The sequence below is a fragment of the Hemitrygon akajei genome, chromosome 2, assembly GCF_048418815.1.
Source record: "Hemitrygon akajei chromosome 2, sHemAka1.3, whole genome shotgun sequence".
In the NCBI taxonomy this organism is placed as follows: Eukaryota; Metazoa; Chordata; class Chondrichthyes; order Myliobatiformes; family Dasyatidae; genus Hemitrygon; species Hemitrygon akajei.
Window position 1 is genome coordinate 212297601 of NC_133125.1, and position 19951 is coordinate 212317551.

The 19951-nt window shown below is 43.8% G+C and overlaps 2 protein-coding genes across 3 annotated transcripts in view; both read right to left on the reverse strand.

The window, feature by feature from the left end:
• LOC140720542 (butyrophilin subfamily 3 member A3-like) overlaps positions 1-19951 on the reverse strand; it is a 388295-nt gene that overhangs the window by 54352 nt on the left and 313992 nt on the right. The gene's annotated exons all lie outside the window — the stretch shown is intronic.
• The window catches only part of LOC140738266 (butyrophilin subfamily 3 member A2-like), an 81585-nt gene that overhangs the window by 31246 nt on the left and 30388 nt on the right, over positions 1-19951 (reverse strand). The window contains exon 4 of the mRNA XM_073065434.1: positions 1290-1568. Coding sequence (XP_072921535.1) covers positions 1290-1568 — 279 coding nt within the window. The remainder of the gene's footprint in view (positions 1-1289; positions 1569-19951) is intronic.

Below are 19951 nucleotides of genomic sequence, written 5' to 3' on the forward strand. Positions count from 1 at the left end.
TCAAGAACGTTCAGTTGCTTGGCTTTCAAGATGGCAAGAGTCTCTGATTTCTCATTTGAAGCCAGGGAGCATTGTAGATGGCTGCCTCTCTGACTGGAGGCCTGTGACTAGTGGTCTACCACAGGGATCAGTGCTGGGTACTTTTTGTTTGTCATCCATATCAACAAATTGAAAAATAATGTGGTAAATTGTATCATTAAATTTAGAGATGGTATCAAGATTGGGGTTAGTGGACTGTGAGGAAGATGACCAGAGTTTACAGCAGATCTGGAAGATCTGGAAAAATGGGATGAAAAATGGCAGATGCAGTTTAACACAGACAAGTGTGAGGTGTGGAACTTCAGTAGAACCAACCAGAGTTGGTCTTACATGGTGAGTGGTAGGGCACTGAGGAGTGTGGTAGAACAGAGGGATCTGGGAATACAGTCCATAATTCTTTGGAAGTGGTGTTTCAAGTAGATAGGGTCATAAGGAAAACTTTTTGGCATATTGGCCTTCATACATCAACATATTGAGTACACGAGTGGAACGTTAGCTTGAAATTGAATCAGATGTTTTGCAGCCTAAGTTGAAATATTGTGTCTGGTATTGATCACCTACCTAGATTGAAAGAATGCAGAGAAAATTTACAAGGAAGTTACCGAAACCTGAGCCCCTGTGCTATGGGACCAATTGAATTGCTTTGAACTTTATTCACTGGAATGTAGACGGAGAATGAGGGGAGATTTTACAGAGGTAAACAAAATTAAGAGGGGTTTTCCCACACTGATCTTGGAACCAGGAATTCTGCTCTGATCATATTAGCCCTGGGCCAATTTATAGAGGTTTCAAGTAGTAACCGGGATTATTATTTTTCTGGATCTTTTTTTCAATTGGCCCACATCTGCAACATCAACAGAACTTTCATCTTGGGCATAGCAATGTTAATAGTTCACAGGTAGGTCAATGCAGCAGATGCTAATGTTTTGGTAAATGTTTGGTAATGCTAATGTTTTTGGAAATGTTCCAAGTTGTACGCACTTAATTTTCACCTGAGTATAAAAGGATGGAAAACATCTGTGTTGATGTCCAACCCCAATGGACAAGTTGTGGATTCAATTGGCCTTTAATGGTGTGCCAGATTTAAAAGATACACAAACAGCAAAACTGACAATACAGTAGACTATTTAAATACAAGGGACAGTCTTCAACAGGCGTAAGATTTTTGCTAAGCAATTACTATTCTTTGGTATTTAGGTTTTCAGTAGAAATTAGTTCACCTTCCCCCTACAATGGTCAAATTTACAAACCTGATATTGTAATAATTGCCGTATGTTCTATTTTCAAATGTTCGCTCCTGATAATGCACTTCAGTTTGTTTGATGATTGCCTCGTTACTCCAACACTGCTCTCAACATTTACAAGACCCGAGTCTCTGTGGTACTTTGTCTCAGCCTCTGTTAATGCATTTCCATCCCCACCGATCCACTGGATCTCTGGCTCAGGATACCATCCACTGGATTTACACACAAGCTGGATTCCCTCTCCATCGTATCCCGTCATCTGAATCCGAGGTTCACTCCCTGAACCTGTAGTTAAAGACAGATGGAGAAATAATAGTCATTAGGAAAAATTCAACATGAATTCATAAAGCCTAAGTATTAAAGCTGCTTGCAGTCACGTTTATTGATTTCTAACCTTTCCTAATTCATCAACCTTCCCATGATATTTCCCACGAGGCGGCGTGGCACGGCCGTAGCGGCCTTTCAGACCTGGTGTTTCTTTAATTTAATTGTCTATTTTAAGTTTGATACACAATTTTCGATTAGGGCACATGGATAACAGAGCGGCTATTTACCATCACCAGATACTACTACAGTACAGAGATCACCCAAAAACAAACCTTCACAAAGATCTGCTGGCTGAATTACGCGACGTCGGCTTGTTGAGGTGAACAGGCCTACATTCCTCAGACTTGCCTGATGCTGGTAGCTGGAGATGGAAACGACGAAAGCGATGTGTGAGGAAGCAGAAGCGAGGCAAACGGGCAGGGGTCCATGTCAGGCTAAAAGCAAACCCTAGCCGGCCGGCTCTTCCATCCATTCTGCTCTCCAGTGTCCGCTCCCTGGACAAGAAAATGGACTACATGCAACTCCAACGTAATACTCGGCAGGAGTACAGAGTTTTCTCCGCGTATGTCTTCATAGAGACATGGCTCACTGATAGGATTTCAGACACTGCCATCCAGCTAGACGGGCTAGCCTTGTTTCGAGCAGACACGGATGCAGTTGTCTCCGGTAAGACTCGCGGTGGTGGTGTGTGTGTTTACATCAGCACAGAATGGTGTAAGAACTCTGTGCTGGATTCCAGACACTGCTCATCGCTAGTGGAGTTTGTGGCAGTTCGATGCAGACCATTTTATTTGCCATGGGAATTCATCTCTGTCCTTATATTCGGTGTGTACATTCCCCCCAGTGCTAATGCTAAGGAGGCGCTCTGTGAACTGTACGGGGCTATTAGCGAACTGCAGAATGCACACCCTGATGGTCTGTTTATTGTCGCCAGTGATTTTAACCACGCGAACCTTAAGTCAGTACTCCCCAAATTCCATCAGTATGTGGACTTTGCATCGGGGGGGGGGGGGGGGAGAACGCATTGGACCTGGTTTTCACAAACATTCCCGATGCGTACTAGGCAGAGCCCCGCCCTCACCTCGGATACTCAGACCGCATCTCTGTTATGCTAATCCCAGCATACAGACGGCTCGTCAGGCGCTCCAGACCAGTTCAGAAGCAGGTGAAAACCTGGCCAGCAGGAGCCATCTCTGCTCTTCAAGACTGCTTTGCGCACACTGACTGGCACATGTTCAGGGAGGCTGCAACCGATGGCGACTCTACCAACTTAGAGGAGTACACAGCATCAGTGACCAGCTACATTAGCAAGTGCATTGATGATGTTACTCTGTCCAAGACCATCACTATACGTGCCAACCAGAAGCCATGGATGAACGCAGAGGTGCGTGCACTGCTGAGGTCCCGTGACTCCGCCTTCAGAGCACACGACAAGGCAGCTTTAACAACAGCGAGGGCAAAAATGTCCCCAGCCATCAGAAGGGCAAAGCGTGCACATGCCCAGCTAATCCACAGTTACTTCCAGGACAGCGGCGACACGCGGCGCATGTGGAAGGGCATCCAGGACATCACCAATTACAGGACAACATCACCTGACTGTGCAGGTGATGCCTCCCTCCCAAATGCGCTGAATAACTTCTACGCCCGGTTTGAACTTGAACATGACATGGCGGTAAGGAAGCTCACCCCTCCTACGAATGACCAGGTGCTGTGTCTCTCCATGGCCGACGTGAGAAGAACCCTGTGCAGGGTCAACCCACGGAAGGCTGCTGAACCAGACAATATCCCTGGTAGAGTGCTCAGAGGATGGGCAGATCAGCTAGCAGATGTTCTCACTGACATGTTCAACATTCCCTGAGCAGTGCCACCATTCCAATGTGCTTCAAGGCCGCCACCATTGTCCCCGTGCCGAAGAAGTCTTCACTGTCCCGTTGCACTTACATCCATCATCATGAAGTGTTTCGAGAGGCTCGTCATGAGGCATATCAAGACCCTGCTGCCCCCCTCACTGGATCCCCTGCAGTTTGTGTACCGACCCAACTGCTCAACAGATGATGCCATTGCCACCACCCTCCACCTGGCTCTAACCCACCTGGACAAAAAAAGACACATATGTTCGGATGCTGTTCATAAACTTTAGTTCAGCATTCAACACAATCATCCCTCAGAAACTGAGTGGAAAGCTGAGCCTACTGGGCCTGAACACCTCCCTCTGCAACTGGATCCTAGACTTCCTGACTGGGAGACCTCAGTCAGTCCGGATCGGGAGTAGCATCTCCAACACCATCACACTGAGCACGGGGGCTCCCCAGGGCTGTGTGCTCTGTCCACTGCTGTTCACTCTGCTGACCCACGACTGTGCTGCAACACACAGCTCGAACCACATCATCATGTTCGCCGATGACACGACCATGGTGGGTCTCATCAGCAAGAACGTCGAGTCAGCCTACAGAGAGGAGGTGCAGCGGCTAACGGACTGGTGCAGAGCCAACAACCTGTCTCTTAATGTGAACAAAACAAAAGAGATGGTTGCTGACTTCAGGAGGGCACGGAGCAACCACTCCCCGCTGAATATCGACGACTCTTCGGTAGAGATCGTAAACAGCACCACATTTCTTGGTGTTCACCAGAAGGAGAATCTCACCTGGTCCCTCAACACCAGCTCCATAGCAAAGAAAGCCCAGCTGCGTCTCTACCTTTTGCGAAGGCTAAGGAAAGTCCATCTCCCACCCCCCATCCTCATCACATTCTACAGGGGTTGTATTGAGAGCATCTTGAACAGCTACATCACTGCCTGGTTCGGAAATTGCACCATCTCGGATTGCAAGACACTGCAGCAGATAGTGAGGTCAGCTGAGATCATTGGGGTCTGTCTTCCTGCCATCACGGACATTTACACTACACGCTGCATCCGCAAAGGAAACAGCATTATGAAGGACCCCATGCACCCCTCATGCAATCTCTTCTCCCTTCTGCCGTCTGGGAAAAGGCTCTGAAGCATTCAGGCTGTCACAACCAGAGTATGTAAAAGTTTCTTCCCCCAAGCTATCAGACTCCTCAATACCCAAAGCCTGGACTGACACCTTGCCCTGCTGTCCTGTTTATTATTTATTGTAATGCCTGCACTGTTTTTGTGCACATTGTGCAGTCCAGTGTAGGTCTGTAGTCTAGTGTAGCTTTCTCTGTGTTGTTTTTTTTATTACATAGTTCAGTCTAGTTCTTGTACTGTGTCATGTAAACCATGGTCCTGCAAAACTTTGTCTCATTTTTACTATGCACTGTACCTACAGTTATGGTCGAAATGACAATAAAAGGTGACTTGACTTGACTTGAACCTGAGTCATTATCTGTTTTTCTCTCCACAGATGCTGCCTGATGAAACACTTAAGTATTTGGAAGCCAAATTCATACAGGATGGTTCAGGAATATAAAGTAAGCCAGAAAGAACACAAGCAAGGAATAAAGAGGGTTAAAAGTGGAAATGAAATAGGATTAAAGAAAATACCAAGGCATTTTTTACATACATTAAAAGCAAAAGGGTAACAAAAGTTGCTTGGTTAGGATTAGATTAATGAAGATAGTGAAATCATTCTGGGAAATTCTACAATGCCAGGACATTTTGAAATGATGAAGGTGGTTTTGAGTCTTTCAAAGAGAAATAAAGTGGATAAATCCCCAGGGCCTGTGGGATCTATCGCCACAATAGGTCAACGGCAGATGCAATCTCAATGGCTCTTCACACGGCCTTAGCCCACCTGGACAATACAAACACCTATGTCAGAATGCTGTTTATCGACTATACTCAGCATTCAACACCATCATTCCCACAATCCTGACTGAGAAGTTACAGAACCTGGGCCTTTGTACCTCCCTCTGCAATTGGATCCTCAGCTTCCTAACCGGAAGACCACAATCTGTGTGGATTAGTGATATTATATCCTCCTCGTTGATGATCACCACTGGTGTACCTTAGGAGTGTGTGCTTAGCCCACTGCTCTACTCTCTATAGACCCATGACTGTGTGGCTAGGCACAGCTCAAACACCCACTATAGATTTGCTGATGATTGTTACGTACCCCGTAACTGGGTTTACAGACCAACAGAAATAGAAGAATCTGTTGGGAGTCTGGTGGTACCGAAAACTAAAGGTGTTTATTAGTAAACTACACAATACAGTATCAAAAATGCAAATATACATATAAACCAGGTTAGCAAAAATAAACATAGAAGTGTAGGAATAATAATCAACAATAATAAACAAGCTCTATCAATGTCTAGGGGTAAATGAATTATCATAAGAAAGTATAGCGTTCAGTTTAGTTCATGTGTGCTGAGGTAGTTGCGGATGTTGTTGGAGAGAGAGAGAGAGAGAGAGAGAGAGAGAGTGACAGAGAGAGAGATTGAGCAGCTGCAGCCAGGAAACCTTCTGTTGTATTCTGATTCCGTTGTACCGTTGTGGTCATTCGGTTATGACTCCTCCATTCTTCGGCTAGACCGTTCATCTGTGGTGGACTCGTCACTCTGGCATGAGTGGACACACACAAGGCCCTGCCGTCACACTGTGAGCTTTGTGACCGATCTCCTGATTCGGTCCTCTAAACCCCCACCTTCCTGTGGGTGCACAACGCTCGGTCAGTGTCCACTGGTGTGTCTGAGGGTATCTCCCCTCACCTGTCTTTTATCCCCATTGACGGGGTATCAGCCATCCATCAACTCAAAATGACCATGTCCATCAAATCAGGCCACTCCTGCTGTTTCCTTAGGAATGTTAACGAGCAAAGTAACGTCCTTGTAGCAAAAGGTAAACAATCCAGGAAGAAGCCATAATACATAAATCAAATGTGTGTGTCTCCCTCTCTCTCTTATCTGTAGCAGATGTTCCTGCCTCTGTGCTTCATCTCTCTCTCTCTCTCTCTCATTAGCAGCATAGCAATAGCAATAGTTCATAGTTCTCAAAAAGGGGGGGGGGAATGGTTAACTCTGCACCCCATTTCCAGCAGGTCTGTTCAGCACTCAGAACATGATACAACCATTGTTGGTAGAATCTCAGATGGAGATAAGAGGGTTTACAGGAGAGAGATATGCCAACTAGTGGAGTGGTGTCACAGCAACAACCTTGCACTCAACATCAGTAAGACGAAAGAGCTGATTGTGGACACAGGAAGGGTAAGATGAAGGAACACATACCATTCCTCATAGAGAGAGCAGAAATGGAGTGAGTGAGCAGTTTCAAGATCTCTGAGGACCTAACCTGGTCCCAACATATCGAAGCAGTTATAAAGAAGGGAAGACAGCAATTATATGTCATTTGGAGTTTGAAGAGATTTGGTATGTCAACAAATACACTCAACAACTTCAATAGATGTACCGTGGAGAGCATTCTGACGGGTTGCATCACTGTCTGGTATGGGGGAGGGGGGGGGTACTGACAGGACCAAAAGAAGCTGCTAAGGGTTATGAATTTAGTTGGTTCCATCTTGGGTACGAGTCTACAAAGTACCCAGGAAGGACATCTTCAAGGAGCGGTGTCTCAGAAAGGCAGCGTCCATTATTAAGGACATCCAGCACCCAGGACCGGCCCTTTTCTCACTGTTGCCATCAAATAGGAGGTACAGAAGCCTGAAGGCACACACTCAGCGATTCAGGAACTGCTTCTTTCTCCTCTGCCATCTGATTCCTAAATGGACATTGAATGCGTGAACACTACCTCACTTTTTAAATATATGTTATTTGTTTTTTTGCATGATTTTTAATCTATTCAATATATGTATTCTGTAATTGATTGATTTATTTTTTCCCCTTCTTCTGTATTGCATTGAACTGCTACTGCAAAGTTAATAAATTTCACGACACATGCCGACGATAATAAACCTAATTCTGATTTATACAAAGTTCAAAGTTACAAGTAAATTTTATTGTCAGAAGCCCTGAGATTCATTTTCCTTCAGGGATACTCAGCAAACCTACAGAATAGTAGCTGGAACAGGATCAATGGAAGATCCAGTAGAGTGCAGAAGGCAGCAAACTGTGCAAATGCAAAATCATATAAATAGCAATAAATAATGAGAACATGAAATAACACAAACAATCTTTAAAGAGAGATTGTGGGAACATCTCAATGGGTGGGCAAATGAGTGTAGTTATCCCCTTTTGTTCAAGAGTCTGATGGTTGAGGGCTTGTAACTGTTCTTGAACCTGGTGGTGTGAGTCCTGAGGCTCTTGTACCTTCTATCTGATGGCAGCAATGAGAAAAGAGCATGGCTTGGGTGGTGAGGATCTCTGACAATGGATGCTGCTGTTCTATGACGGTGTTTCATGTAGCTGTGCTCAATGTTTGGGAGGGCTTTACCCATGAAATACTGGGCCAACTCAACTTTCTTTTGTAGGATTTTCTGTTCAAAGACATTGGTGATCCCACATCAAATCAGGCCGTGTTGCTGCCAGTCAGTGCACTTTCTGCTACACAACTATAGACATCAAAATTTGCTGAATCTCTGTAGGGTCCAAAGGAAGCAGAGGCACTACTGCGATTTCTTTGCAATTACACTTACATGCTGGGTCCAGAAAAGGTCCTCTGGAATAGTAACACCCAGGAATTTGAAGTCGCTAACCCTCTCACGTTTAACTCACCAATGAGGACTGGCTCATGGACCTCTGTTTTCCCTCTCCTGAAGTCTATAATCAGTTCCTTGGTCTTGCTGACATTGATTGAGAGGTTGCTGTTATGGCACCACTCAGCCAAATTTTCAATTTCCCTCCATGTGCTACCAGTAACAACCAGTAACTGAGAGAGGCAATACAGGAAATTTCAGCGATGTTCTGGGATTCCTGGCACTTTGGCAAAACTCTTTGCTCTGTCTTGCCCACAGAACACAGAGGGTAATGGTGGAATGCTGGCCAGAAATGAATTCCTGGAGAACTGGAGTTAGCGAATGTTGTTCCATATTTCACGAAGGAAATAATCTAGGAGTCATAGCCCATAGATAATAGCCCATAGATAGTGATAGACAAGCGATTGGAGAGTATTCTTTGGGATTGGATTTGCTCACATTTGGATGGCTTTGTGTGCAGTACTTGTTATGTCTTGCAAATTTGACTGAGGTTTTTGAGAAGGTGAAGAACTTGATTTATAACAGTGGAGCAGTGGATGTTGACTACATGGGCTTTAGTAAGTAAACTGAACGGCCTCTTTTGGTGGGTTGAGCCAGATAATTCAGATTGAGGTGAATGTGGAGGGTGAGCACCGGCTGCCTGTCTTTTAATCGCTCGCTGCCAGAGAGGGAAAGGCCTGCCGATTTTCCTGGAGAGTGTTACCCAAGTTTACTGTGCTTTGGATGTGGACTTGGACTAGAATTTTTTTTCAGTCCTATAGTTTTTTAATATTCTGTCAACAAAAGCACTCAAAAACTTCTGTAGATATACTGTGGAGAGCATTCTGACAGGCTGCATCACCGTCCGGTATGGGGGGGGGGGGGGGGGCGGCGGTTACTGACAGGACTGAAAGAAACTGCAGAAGATTGTAAATTTAGTTTATTCATGGCTCCATCTTGGGTACGAGTCTACAAAGTACCCAGGAAGGACATCTTCAAGGAGTGGTGTCTCAGAAAGGCAGCGTCCTTTATTGAGGACCACCAGCACCCAGGGCATGTCCTTTTCTCACTGTTACCATCAGGTAGGAGGTACAGAAGCCTGAAGGCACACACTCAGTGATTGAGGAACAGCTTCTTCCTCTCTGCCATTCGATTCCTAACTGTACATTGAACCCATGAACACTAGCTCACTTTTTGAATATATATTATTTCTGTTTTTTGCATGATTTTCATCTATTCAATAAACATACGGTGTATTCTAACTGATTGATTCTCTTTTCTCTTCTTCTAGATTATGTATTACATTGAACTGCTGCTGCTAAGTTAACAAATCTCATGACACATGCTGATAATAAACCTGATTCTGTTTCTGATCTATACAAAGTAAATTTTATTATCAGAGTACGTATATAGGCCCTAAGATTCATTTTCCTTCGGACATGCTCAGCAAACCTGCAGAACTGTAACTGTAACAGGATCAATGAAAGATCCAGTAGAGTGCAGAAGACAAAATGTGCAAATGCAAAAGTATATAAATAGCAATAAATAATATGAAATAACAAAAACAATTGAAGGAAATATTATTGGTTGTGGGAACATCTCACTGGATGGGCAAGTGAGTGTAATTATCCCCTTTTGTTCAAGAGTCTGATGTGGTGAGGGCCAGTAACTGTTCTTGAACCTGGTGGTGTGAGTCCTGAGGCTCTTGTACCTTTTACCTGACAGCAGCAATGAGAAAAGAGCATGGCCTGGGCGATGAGGATCTCTGATGATGGATGCTGCTGTTATACGAAAGTGTTTCATGTAGATGCGCTCAATGGTTAGGAGGGCTTTACCCATGATACACTGTGCTAAATCCACTACCCTTTGCAGGATTTTCTGTTGAAAGGCATTGGTGTTCCCACATCAGGCCATGTTGCTGCCTGTCAACACATTTCCTGCCACACAACTAGAGACTTCTGTCAACATTTTCGATGTATTCTATTCAACATACGTAATTGATTTACTTGTTTATTTATTATTATGTTTTATTTTATTTATTTTTTTCTCTCTCTCTGCTAGATTATGTATTGCATTGAACTGCTGCTGCTAAGTTAACAAATTTCACGTCACATGCCGGTGATAATAAACCTGATTCTGATTCTGATTCTGATATCATGCTGAATCTCTGCAGGCGCCTAAGGAACTAGAGGCACTGCCATACTTTCTCCACAACTACACTTACATGCTGTGTCCAGGATGGGTCCTCTGATATAGTAACAACCCGGAATTTAAAGTTGCTAACCCTCTCACCTCTGATCCACCATGGACCTCTGTTTTCCCTCTTTTGAAGTCTACAACCAGTTCCTTGGTCTTGCTGACACTGAGTGAGAGGTTGTTGTTATGACACCACTCAGCCAAATTTTCAATTTCCCTCCGTATGCTGGTTCATCACCACCAGTAACTGAGAGAGGCAAGAGAGGAAATTTCAGGGATTTTCTGGGAATTCTGGCATTTTGGCAAAACTCCTTGCTCTGTCTTGCCCACGGAAGATAGAGGATAACCGTGGAATGTTTGAGAATTGGAGATAGTGAATGTTATTCCATAGCTCTAGAACAAATAATCCAGGAGTGATAGCCCATGGATTTTACACCAGTGATGAAGAAGTGATTGGAGAGTATTCTCTGGGACTGGATTTGCTCGCATTTGGATGGCTTTGTGTGGAGTAGTTGTTATGTCTTGCAAATTTGATTGAGGTTTTTGAGGAGGTGAAGAAGGTGATTTATAATGGGAGCAGTGGATGTTGACTACATGGGCTTCAGTAAGGAAACTGAAAGGCCTCTCATGGTGGGTTGATCCCGATGATTCAGATTGAGGTGAATGAGGAGGGTGAGCGCCGGCTGCCTGTCTTTTAATCACTCGCTGCCAGAGAGGGAAAGGCCTGCCGCTTTGACTGGAGAGTGTTACCGAAGTTTTCTGTGCTTTGGATGTGGACTTGGACTAGAACTTTTTTTCAGTCCCATAGTTTTTTAATATTCTGTGTCTTTTGCCTGATCTTGCTAATTTTGTTTGCAGGGAGGGGGATTTGGGGGTTGATGTGCCTGTTCCCATTTTGTTCATTTTTGTGTGGGAGGAGGGATTTGGGGGTCGATGTGTTTGTCCTGTGTTTGTTCACTTTTTTCCGTGGGGAGGAGGGATTTAGGCTTTGATGATCATACTGCCTTTCTTTTCTTTCCTGGTTTCATGGCTAACTGGAGAAGCAGAATTTCAGAGTTGTGAAATTTGAACATTCTGAGATGCACAGGATCCATGGGGAATAGGACACACAGTATATATACAACATATAAATGACTGAGACAAAGTTGTAGATAGGTGAGTTGGCAATTTTGCAGACAACACAAATATTGGTTGAATTGTGGGTTGTGAAGAAAGTTGTCAAAGGATACAGTAGGACACAGATCATTTGGAGATCTGAGCAGACAAATGGGAAATGGAGTTTCATCTGAACAAGTGAGGTGTTGCTCTTCGGAAGGTCAAGTGTAAATGGAAAGTATACAGTTATTGGCATTGATGTACAGAGGAATTTTGTGTCCAAGTTCAATATTTTGGAGGATGGCAATGCAAATAAATAGAGTGGCAAAAAAGATGTGTATGAAATGCCTGCCTTCATCACTAAGGGCATACAGTACAGGAGTCAGGAAGTCATGATACAGCTCCATAAAACTTAATAAGATCTGTACTCGGTTATGGCTGTGTGGCTTATGGATCAGCTTCATCCTCAAATTTAAAATGTTTGGATGTGATACAAGCACAGGATTTAAGACTGTGTTGTGGTGTGGTGTGGTGTGGTGTTGTAAGGTCGTCCCCTTACAGTTGCTGAGGTTGAAGTTGTTGTTAACTTACTGGATTAACTTGAGGGGCAAAGGAATGATCACCCTGTTAAAAATGTGCTGGAAGACTGTTGGGAACATCACTAGAAGAGTGTTTTTAGTTTTGTTGGCTGGGTTCCTGTCTCACTAGAAATAGGTTTGCTGTATTACACAAAATGTCCCACTGTAGCCTTCTCAGTAACCCCACCTTGACTTTTTCCAATGGCTTTATTGGGTTGCATAATTTAATGAAATCCAAGGATCCTGGTATGCCTGATGTAAAGGAAAATTATTCTGATATGTTCACGATTTTTGCTGATGGATCAATAGATAATTTAACAGGGAATGCTGGTATGGCTCTTTCTGTGCCTGAATTGCAGGTAACAATAAAGAAACATCTCACTAACCATTTATCTGTATATACAGCACAATTGTTTGCCATCATTTTGGTCTGAGAGTGGGTGGAGGAAATTTGTCCTTGCCAAGTTATAATTTGTTCAGATTCTTTTTCATAAAACAGCTCATTCCAGCAGTAGGTCAGATTTACCGCTGGAAGCTCTTCAAACTTTATTCCATATTCAAAGCATTGGTCTACATGTCTTCTGCTTATGGGTCCCTGTTAAGGGGTTGGTGGGGTTAAGAATTAGGGGATTATGGCAAGACATGTGATAATGGGCATAAATTATGAATACAGAATACACAAAACTGTTGGATTGATGGGAGAAGGGGTAAAACAAGAAGGGAAGGAATTACATTGACATGACTTATAATCGGACATACTATGCTTAATTATTCCTTGTATCTTGTTAGAAAACATCTCTCTGGGATGTGTAGGCTTTATCACTATGAAACAGTAGAACATATTATTTTACAATGTGAAGCACATAAGATTGAAAGAAAGCACATGCAGGCTGCACTACTAGCTTTGGGGGCGGGGGTTGAAAATTTTTAAAAACTTTACTAAGTTATAGAAGTGACTTGAATTTAATTCACAATATTGTCTTTCATTATTTACAAACGTTTTGGGGTAATTGATAAAGAACCAGAAGGGGTTTTATTTCCCAACTCTCTACACCACACTCCAGTTGGCGGTGGGAATGCACCTTAAGTTGAACTGCCAACTGTGAGGAGGAGGACGACAACGAGGATGAGGAGGAGGAGAAGTAGTAGTAGTGGTAGTAGTTCTATAAAACTTTGTCTAGGCAGTACTTGGAATTTTATGTGCAATTCTGCCTGCCCCATTCCAGGAAGGATATGGTATCTTTGGAGAGGATGTGTAAGAGCTGTACCAGGATGCTGCCTGGATTAGAGGGTATTAGCTACAAGGAAAGGAGAGAGATATGCCAAGGATGCAGCCTCGAAGACTAGCATGCTTTTAGGGTGCCAGATTTTTGTGGCTCTGGAGGTGGGTGGACGAGTTGATGCTGCTACCTGGTGTGAGGTGGGAGATAGAAGATCGAAAGCAGTGAGCTGGCTGCTGGCTGTGTGTGACCAGAGACCCGAGTCCTTTGGGCACAGAGCTAAAAAAAAGTGACACAACAGACTTTTAATACCATAAATCAGTGAGTTGTTTTGTAATATCTCCCCTCTCACTGTGAAACAGGGACACCTCTTTTTTCCCTTATTAGGGAGAGAGAGAGCCTGTGGTATGTTGAATACCGGGTGAGTGAGTAGTCTTCGGGGTACTGCAAGCCTGTGTCTTTATTGACACTTTGCTACACACTTGAGCGCTCAGTGGGGTTGCCGATACTGTTTTGCTGGTGGGGGAGGGGGAATGGTCATTGCTTTGCTGCTGATTGTGTATGGGAGGGGGATCTGGGGGGAGTTTGGGGTTCTGACATTTAACTGTCATTCGTTCTTTGGGATACTCCTCTGTTTTTTGTGGTTGTTTGCAAAGAAAAAAAATCATGCTGTATATTGTATACATTTCTTTGACATTAAATGTACCTATTGCCGGGATTAGAAGGTATGAGCTACAAGGAGAGGTTAGACAAACTTGGATTGCTTTCTCTGGAGTATCATAGGCTGGAGGGATGCCTGACAGAGGTTTAAAAAGTTATGAGAGGCATAGATAAGGAAGGCAGTCGGATTCTTGTCCTCTCAGTAGAAATGTGAAATAGTGAGAGGAAAAACTTTAAAGGCATATGCAGGATATTTTTTTTAGAAACAGAGAGAAGCATGTGATGGAAACAATTGATAGGGATAGTGTTGTCAGCAGTTATAACAGTGGCATCCAAGAGACTTTCAGACAGACATATGAATGTGCAGGGAATGAAGGGATGTGGATCATGTACAGGTGGAAGGGATTAGCTTAATTCAGCATAGACACCGAGAGTAAAAAACTCATTTCTAGTCTGTACTACTCCATGTTTTCAAAAGCATTGATGTACAGAGCAATCTTATGGTGCAAGTTCACCGCACCCTGCAAGTGGCAACACAGGTAAATAGGGTGATAAAGGTGGCTTACAGCACCGTTGCCTTCACCTGTTGGGACGTCGAGCAGAAAAGTCGGGAAGTCATGTTGCAGCTGCACAAAACCTTAGTTAGGCCACAACTGGAATATTCTGTTTGCCACATTACAGAAGGTATGTGGGGGCAGTGGAGGAGAGAGGGCAGAATTGGTTTAACAGAATGTTGTCTCAGAGTCTTAACTGTAGCACAAAGTTGGATAAAGTGATCGTTTTCTCTGGAGTGTTGGAGGTCGACGGGCATTCTGATTGAAGTACAGTATTTTAAATATGACAGGCATACATAGGCTAGCTAGTCAGAGCTCTCACCTCCCAAGTGGAATTCTCAAGTACTAGAGGACATGGGATGAGGGTGAAGGAGGAAATTGTCTGGAATGTGTCACAAGATAACTGAGAGGAGTGGGGACAAACAAAATATCTAAAATACATTCAGACAGGAAAAAGAACAAGCAGGAAACGGGGGATATCAATCAGAGGCAATTACATGGGATTGGTTGTATTAGGCATTTTGGTTGCCACTGATATTGTTGGCCAAAGAGCCTGTTCTGTGCTGTACTGTTCTGTTATCTGAAGGAAATGTCCTTATCTGCCCAGTGAAGCCCAATTAGGGTGTTAGTTGACCAGACAAGTTCAATCATTGTTTTCTGAACTACAAGTGAAAAAGTAACTAAACTATCTGATCTCTCATGCTGTGATAAATCTCACAGTTATTAATCTGGTAAGCCACCCAAACCTTTGGACAGACTACGCTGTGAGTATATCTTGTTTTAGATAATGAGAACAAAGCTCTGCACAGCATTCTCAGCACAACCTCACCCGAAATGTCGAATGTACTTTTCCCCATAGATGCTGCCTGGCCTGCTGAGTTCCTCCAGCACTTTGTGTGCGTTGCTTGGATTTCTCTTATCTCAGTCTTGTTTCACTGCCAAATATTCTCATTTTCCAGGGCCCATGGTCCAACCTGATCAATCTTTCCTCAGAAGACAAGCCCTTCATCCCAACAATCAACCAAATTCCCTGAGCTCCCTCCTCAGCGAGTGTCTCTAGTCAGCCTGTTCACAGACTGTGCACTAAAACTTCCTGGATACATCTAACAAATTCACCCATCTAATCCTCTTGCACTAGGTCAATCAATGTTAAGCAATTAAAGTTCCCATGACAACAACCTTGTTATATTTCAACCGTTTAAATATCTGCCTCCCGATCTGTTCCAAGCAAAGTTGTTGCTTTTTGGAGGGTCTATAGAATGCTCCAAATAGAGGGATTGCTCCATTCCTGTTTCAAACTTCCCCCCTCACTGACTCAGTAGACAATCCCTCCATGACACCCTCCCTCTCTGCAGCTGTGATACTCTCCCTAATTAGCTATGCCACTCCCCCACTTCATTTACCACCCCTGCCCCTTTTGAAATATCTAAACACTGGAACATCCAGCAACAGTCTTGCCCTTGTGACAGCCAAGTCTCTGTCTCTGTGATGGCCACAACATTGTAGTTCCATGTACTGACCCATGCTCGAAGTTCATCGGCCTTGTTCCTGATACTTCTGACATTAGAATAGACACACATTAACCCATCACACGAACTGCAATTATGCCCAATCAACTGTGTATTCTTCCTCTGTCTCTCTGCACATTGCATCTACCTTTACACTAACTACTCAATCACCTGCTGCATCACTCTGATTCCCATTTCCCTGTCAATCTAGTTTAAACACTCCCTATCAGCTCTTGTAAACAGGGAAATTGATTACCCTCAAGTTCAGGTGTAACTAGTCTTTTTTGTGTAGGTCGTACTTTCCCCAAGAAGGAATCCCAATGATCCAGAAATCTGCTACACTGCCTAATGTACCAATTCCTCAGCCACATATTCATCTGTTAAATTCTTCCTCTCACCTGTGTTTGCCAAAGGCAGCAATCCAGAGAAAACTATCATTGAAGTCCTGTTTTTCTGCTTTCTACCTAGCCCCCTCCTCTCTTCAAGATCTTATCCGCTTTCATATCTATGTTGTTGGAACCAATATGTACCTTAACTTCTGGCTGCTCACTCTCTCCCTTTAATGCTGTGGACCTAACCCAAGATGTCCCTGACACTGGCCTGGGAGGCAACAAACCATGTATTTCTCATCCAGAGTCTCTTGTCTGTTCTCCTAACTACTGAATCCTATACGACATTGGAGCAGAATTAGGCCATTTGACCCACCGAGTCTGTTTCGCCATTTGAAGGTGGCTGTTCCATTTCCCTCTCAACCCCATTCTCTTGCCTTCTCTCTGTAGCCTTTCACACCCTAACTTACCAAGAATCTCCCAACCTCTGCTTTAAATATACTCAATGACCTGCTCTCCACAGCCACCTGTGGAAACAAATTCCACAAATTCACCACACTCTGCAAAAGAAATTCTTCATCCCATTCTAAATTGATGTTCCTCTTTTCTGAGGTTGTGCCCTCTGGTCCTAGCACCCCCCCCCCCCCGCCCCGCCCCCATAGAAGTCATCCTCTCCACATCCACTCTATCAGGCATTTTAACAATTGGTATGTTTCAATGAGATCTCCACTCATTCTCCTAATTTACAGGAGTACAGGCCCAGAGCCATCAGACGCCTATCGTATGACAGGCATTTCACTTGAGGAATCATTTTTGTGAACCTTCTTAAAGCCCTCTCCGTTGCTAACACATCCTTTCTGGGATAAAGGGCCCAAAACCCTGTGAGGCTTTACCAATGCCCTATAAAGCCTCAGCATTACATCCTTGCTTTTATACTCCAGTTCTCTTGAAATGAATGCTAGCTTTGCATTTGCCTTTCCCACTGCAGACTCAACCTTCAATCTAACCTAAAAGGAAGCCTGCACGAGGAATTCCAAGTCCCTTTGCACCTCAATTTTTTAATTCTTCTGAACGTTTAGAAAATATGCTACTCTTTTATTTCTTCAACCAAAGTGCACAACCATACACTTCCTGACACTGTAATGCACCTGCTGCTATTTTGCCCATTCTCCCAATCTGTCAGTCCATCTGCTTCCTCAACATGACCTGCCCCTCCACCCATCTCTTTATCGTCTGCAAAGCTTGACCACAAAGCCATCAATTCCATCATCCAAAGCACTGATATACAACATCGACCCCAGCAGAACACAACTAATCACAGGCAGCCAATCAGAAAAGGCCTTACGAGCCCGATTGAACTTCTTGAGGATGTGACTAAACAGATTGATGAAGGTAGAGCTGTAGATGTAGTGTATATGGATCTCAGCAAGGCATTTGATAAGGTTCCCCGTGCAAGGCTTATTGAGAAAGTAAGGAGGTATGGGATCGAAGGGGACATTGCTCTGTGGATCCAGAATTGGCTTGCCCACAGAAGGCAAAGAGTGGTTGTAGACAGGTTATATTCTGCATGGGGGTCGGTGACCAGAGGTATGCCTTAGAGATCTGTTCAGGAACTTCTTCTCTTCCTGATGTTTATAAATGACTTCCATGAGGAAGTGGAGAGATGGAATTGTAAATTGGCTGATGACACAATGTTTGGGGTGTTCTGGATAGTGTGGAGGGCTGTCAGAGTTTACAGCGGAACAGCAATAGGATGCAAAACTGGTCTGAGAAGCAGCAGATGGAGTTCAACCCAGATAAGTGTGAGGTGGTTCATTTTCGGAGGTTAAATATGATGGAAGAATGTAGTATTAATGCTAAGACTTTTGGCAGTGTGGAGGATCAGAGGGTTATTCGGGTCTGAGTCCATAGGACACTGAAAGCTGCTGTGCAGGTTGACTGTGTGGTTAAGAAGGCATACGGTGTATTGACCTTCATCAACCATGGGATTGAGATTAAGAGCCGAGAGGTAATGTTACAGCTATATAGGACCCTGGTCAGACCCCACTTGGGAGTACTGTGCTCAGTTCTGCTCACTTCGCTATAGGAAGGACGTGAAAACTATATAAAGGGTGCAGAGGTGATTTACAAGGATGTTGCCTGGATTGCGGAGCAGGCCTAATGAGAATAGGTTGCGTGAACTCGGCCTTTTGTTCCTGGAACAACAGAGGATGAGAGGTGAACTGATAGAGGTGTGGAAGATGATGCGAAGCATTGATCGTGTAGTCAGAGGCTTTTTCCCAGGGCTGAAATGGCTAACACGAGAGGGCAGAGTTTTAAGGTGCTTGGAAATAGGTACAGAGGAGATGTCAGGGGTAAGCTTTTTTATGTAGAGAGTGGTGAGTGCATTGAACGGGCTGCCAGTGACAGTGGTGGAGGAGAATAGGGTCTTTTAAGAGACTCTTGGATAAATACATGGAGCTTAAGAAAACAGTGGGCTATGGGTAACCCTAGTTAATTTCTTAAGTAAGTACATGTTCGGCACAGCATTGTGGGCTGAAGGGTCTGTATTGTGCTGTAGGTTTTCTATGTTTCTACCTATTTTAGAACCCTCAAGTGTAGTCCAGCTGGTCCAAGGGACAGATCTATCTTCAGACCTTTCATGTTCCCAATGCACCTTCTCCCTCGTAATGACAACTTCACTCACTTCTGTCCCCAACAGTCTCAAACATCTAGCATACTGCTAGGGTCTGCCACAGTGAAGACTAATGCAAAATCCTTGTTCAGTTCATCTATAATTTCCCTTTCCCTCAATAGTCCCTCTCCAGAGTAGTTTTCCAGTGTTCCAATATCTACTCTCACCTCTTTTTTACTCTTTATATATCTGAAGCAACTTTTGGTATCCTCTGATATGATTGCCTCACTTACCATCATATTTCATCTTTTTGTTCCTTATGTCTTCTTTAGTTGCCTTCTGTTCATTTTTTGAAGCTTTCTAATCCTCTAAATTCCCAATAATTTTTGTTCTGTCATATGCCCTCTCTTTAGTTTTTTTTGTGCCATGGTTGTGTCATCCTGTCTTTACAATACTTCTTTGGGATGTACTGTACCAATCCTGTGCCTTCTGATTTGCTCCCAGAAGCTCCAGCCATTGCTGCTTTGCCATCATCTCTGCTAGTGTCCCATTCCAATCAACTCTGACCAACTCCTCTGTTATGCCTCTGTAATACTCTTTACTCCACTGTAGCTCATATCCTGGCTACTGGACAGAGGCCTGTATATAACTCCCAACATAGTCTTTTTACCCTTGCAGTTCCTTAACTCTACCCACATCGATTCTATATCACCTTTTTCTAAGGATTTGATTTCATTTTTTCTAAAATCAGCAGAGCCACACCACCTCCCTTCTGCTTACCTGCCTTTCCTTTTAGTACAATGTGAATCCATGGATAAGTTCCCCACTATAATCTTCTATCAGCTACAACTCAATGATGCCCACAATGTCATACATTCCAATCTCTAACTGAGCTACAACATCATTTACTTTATTTCATATACTGCATGCATTCAGATATAACTCCATCAGTCCCATATTCATAATCCTTTTCGATTTCATCCCCCTTATACACTGT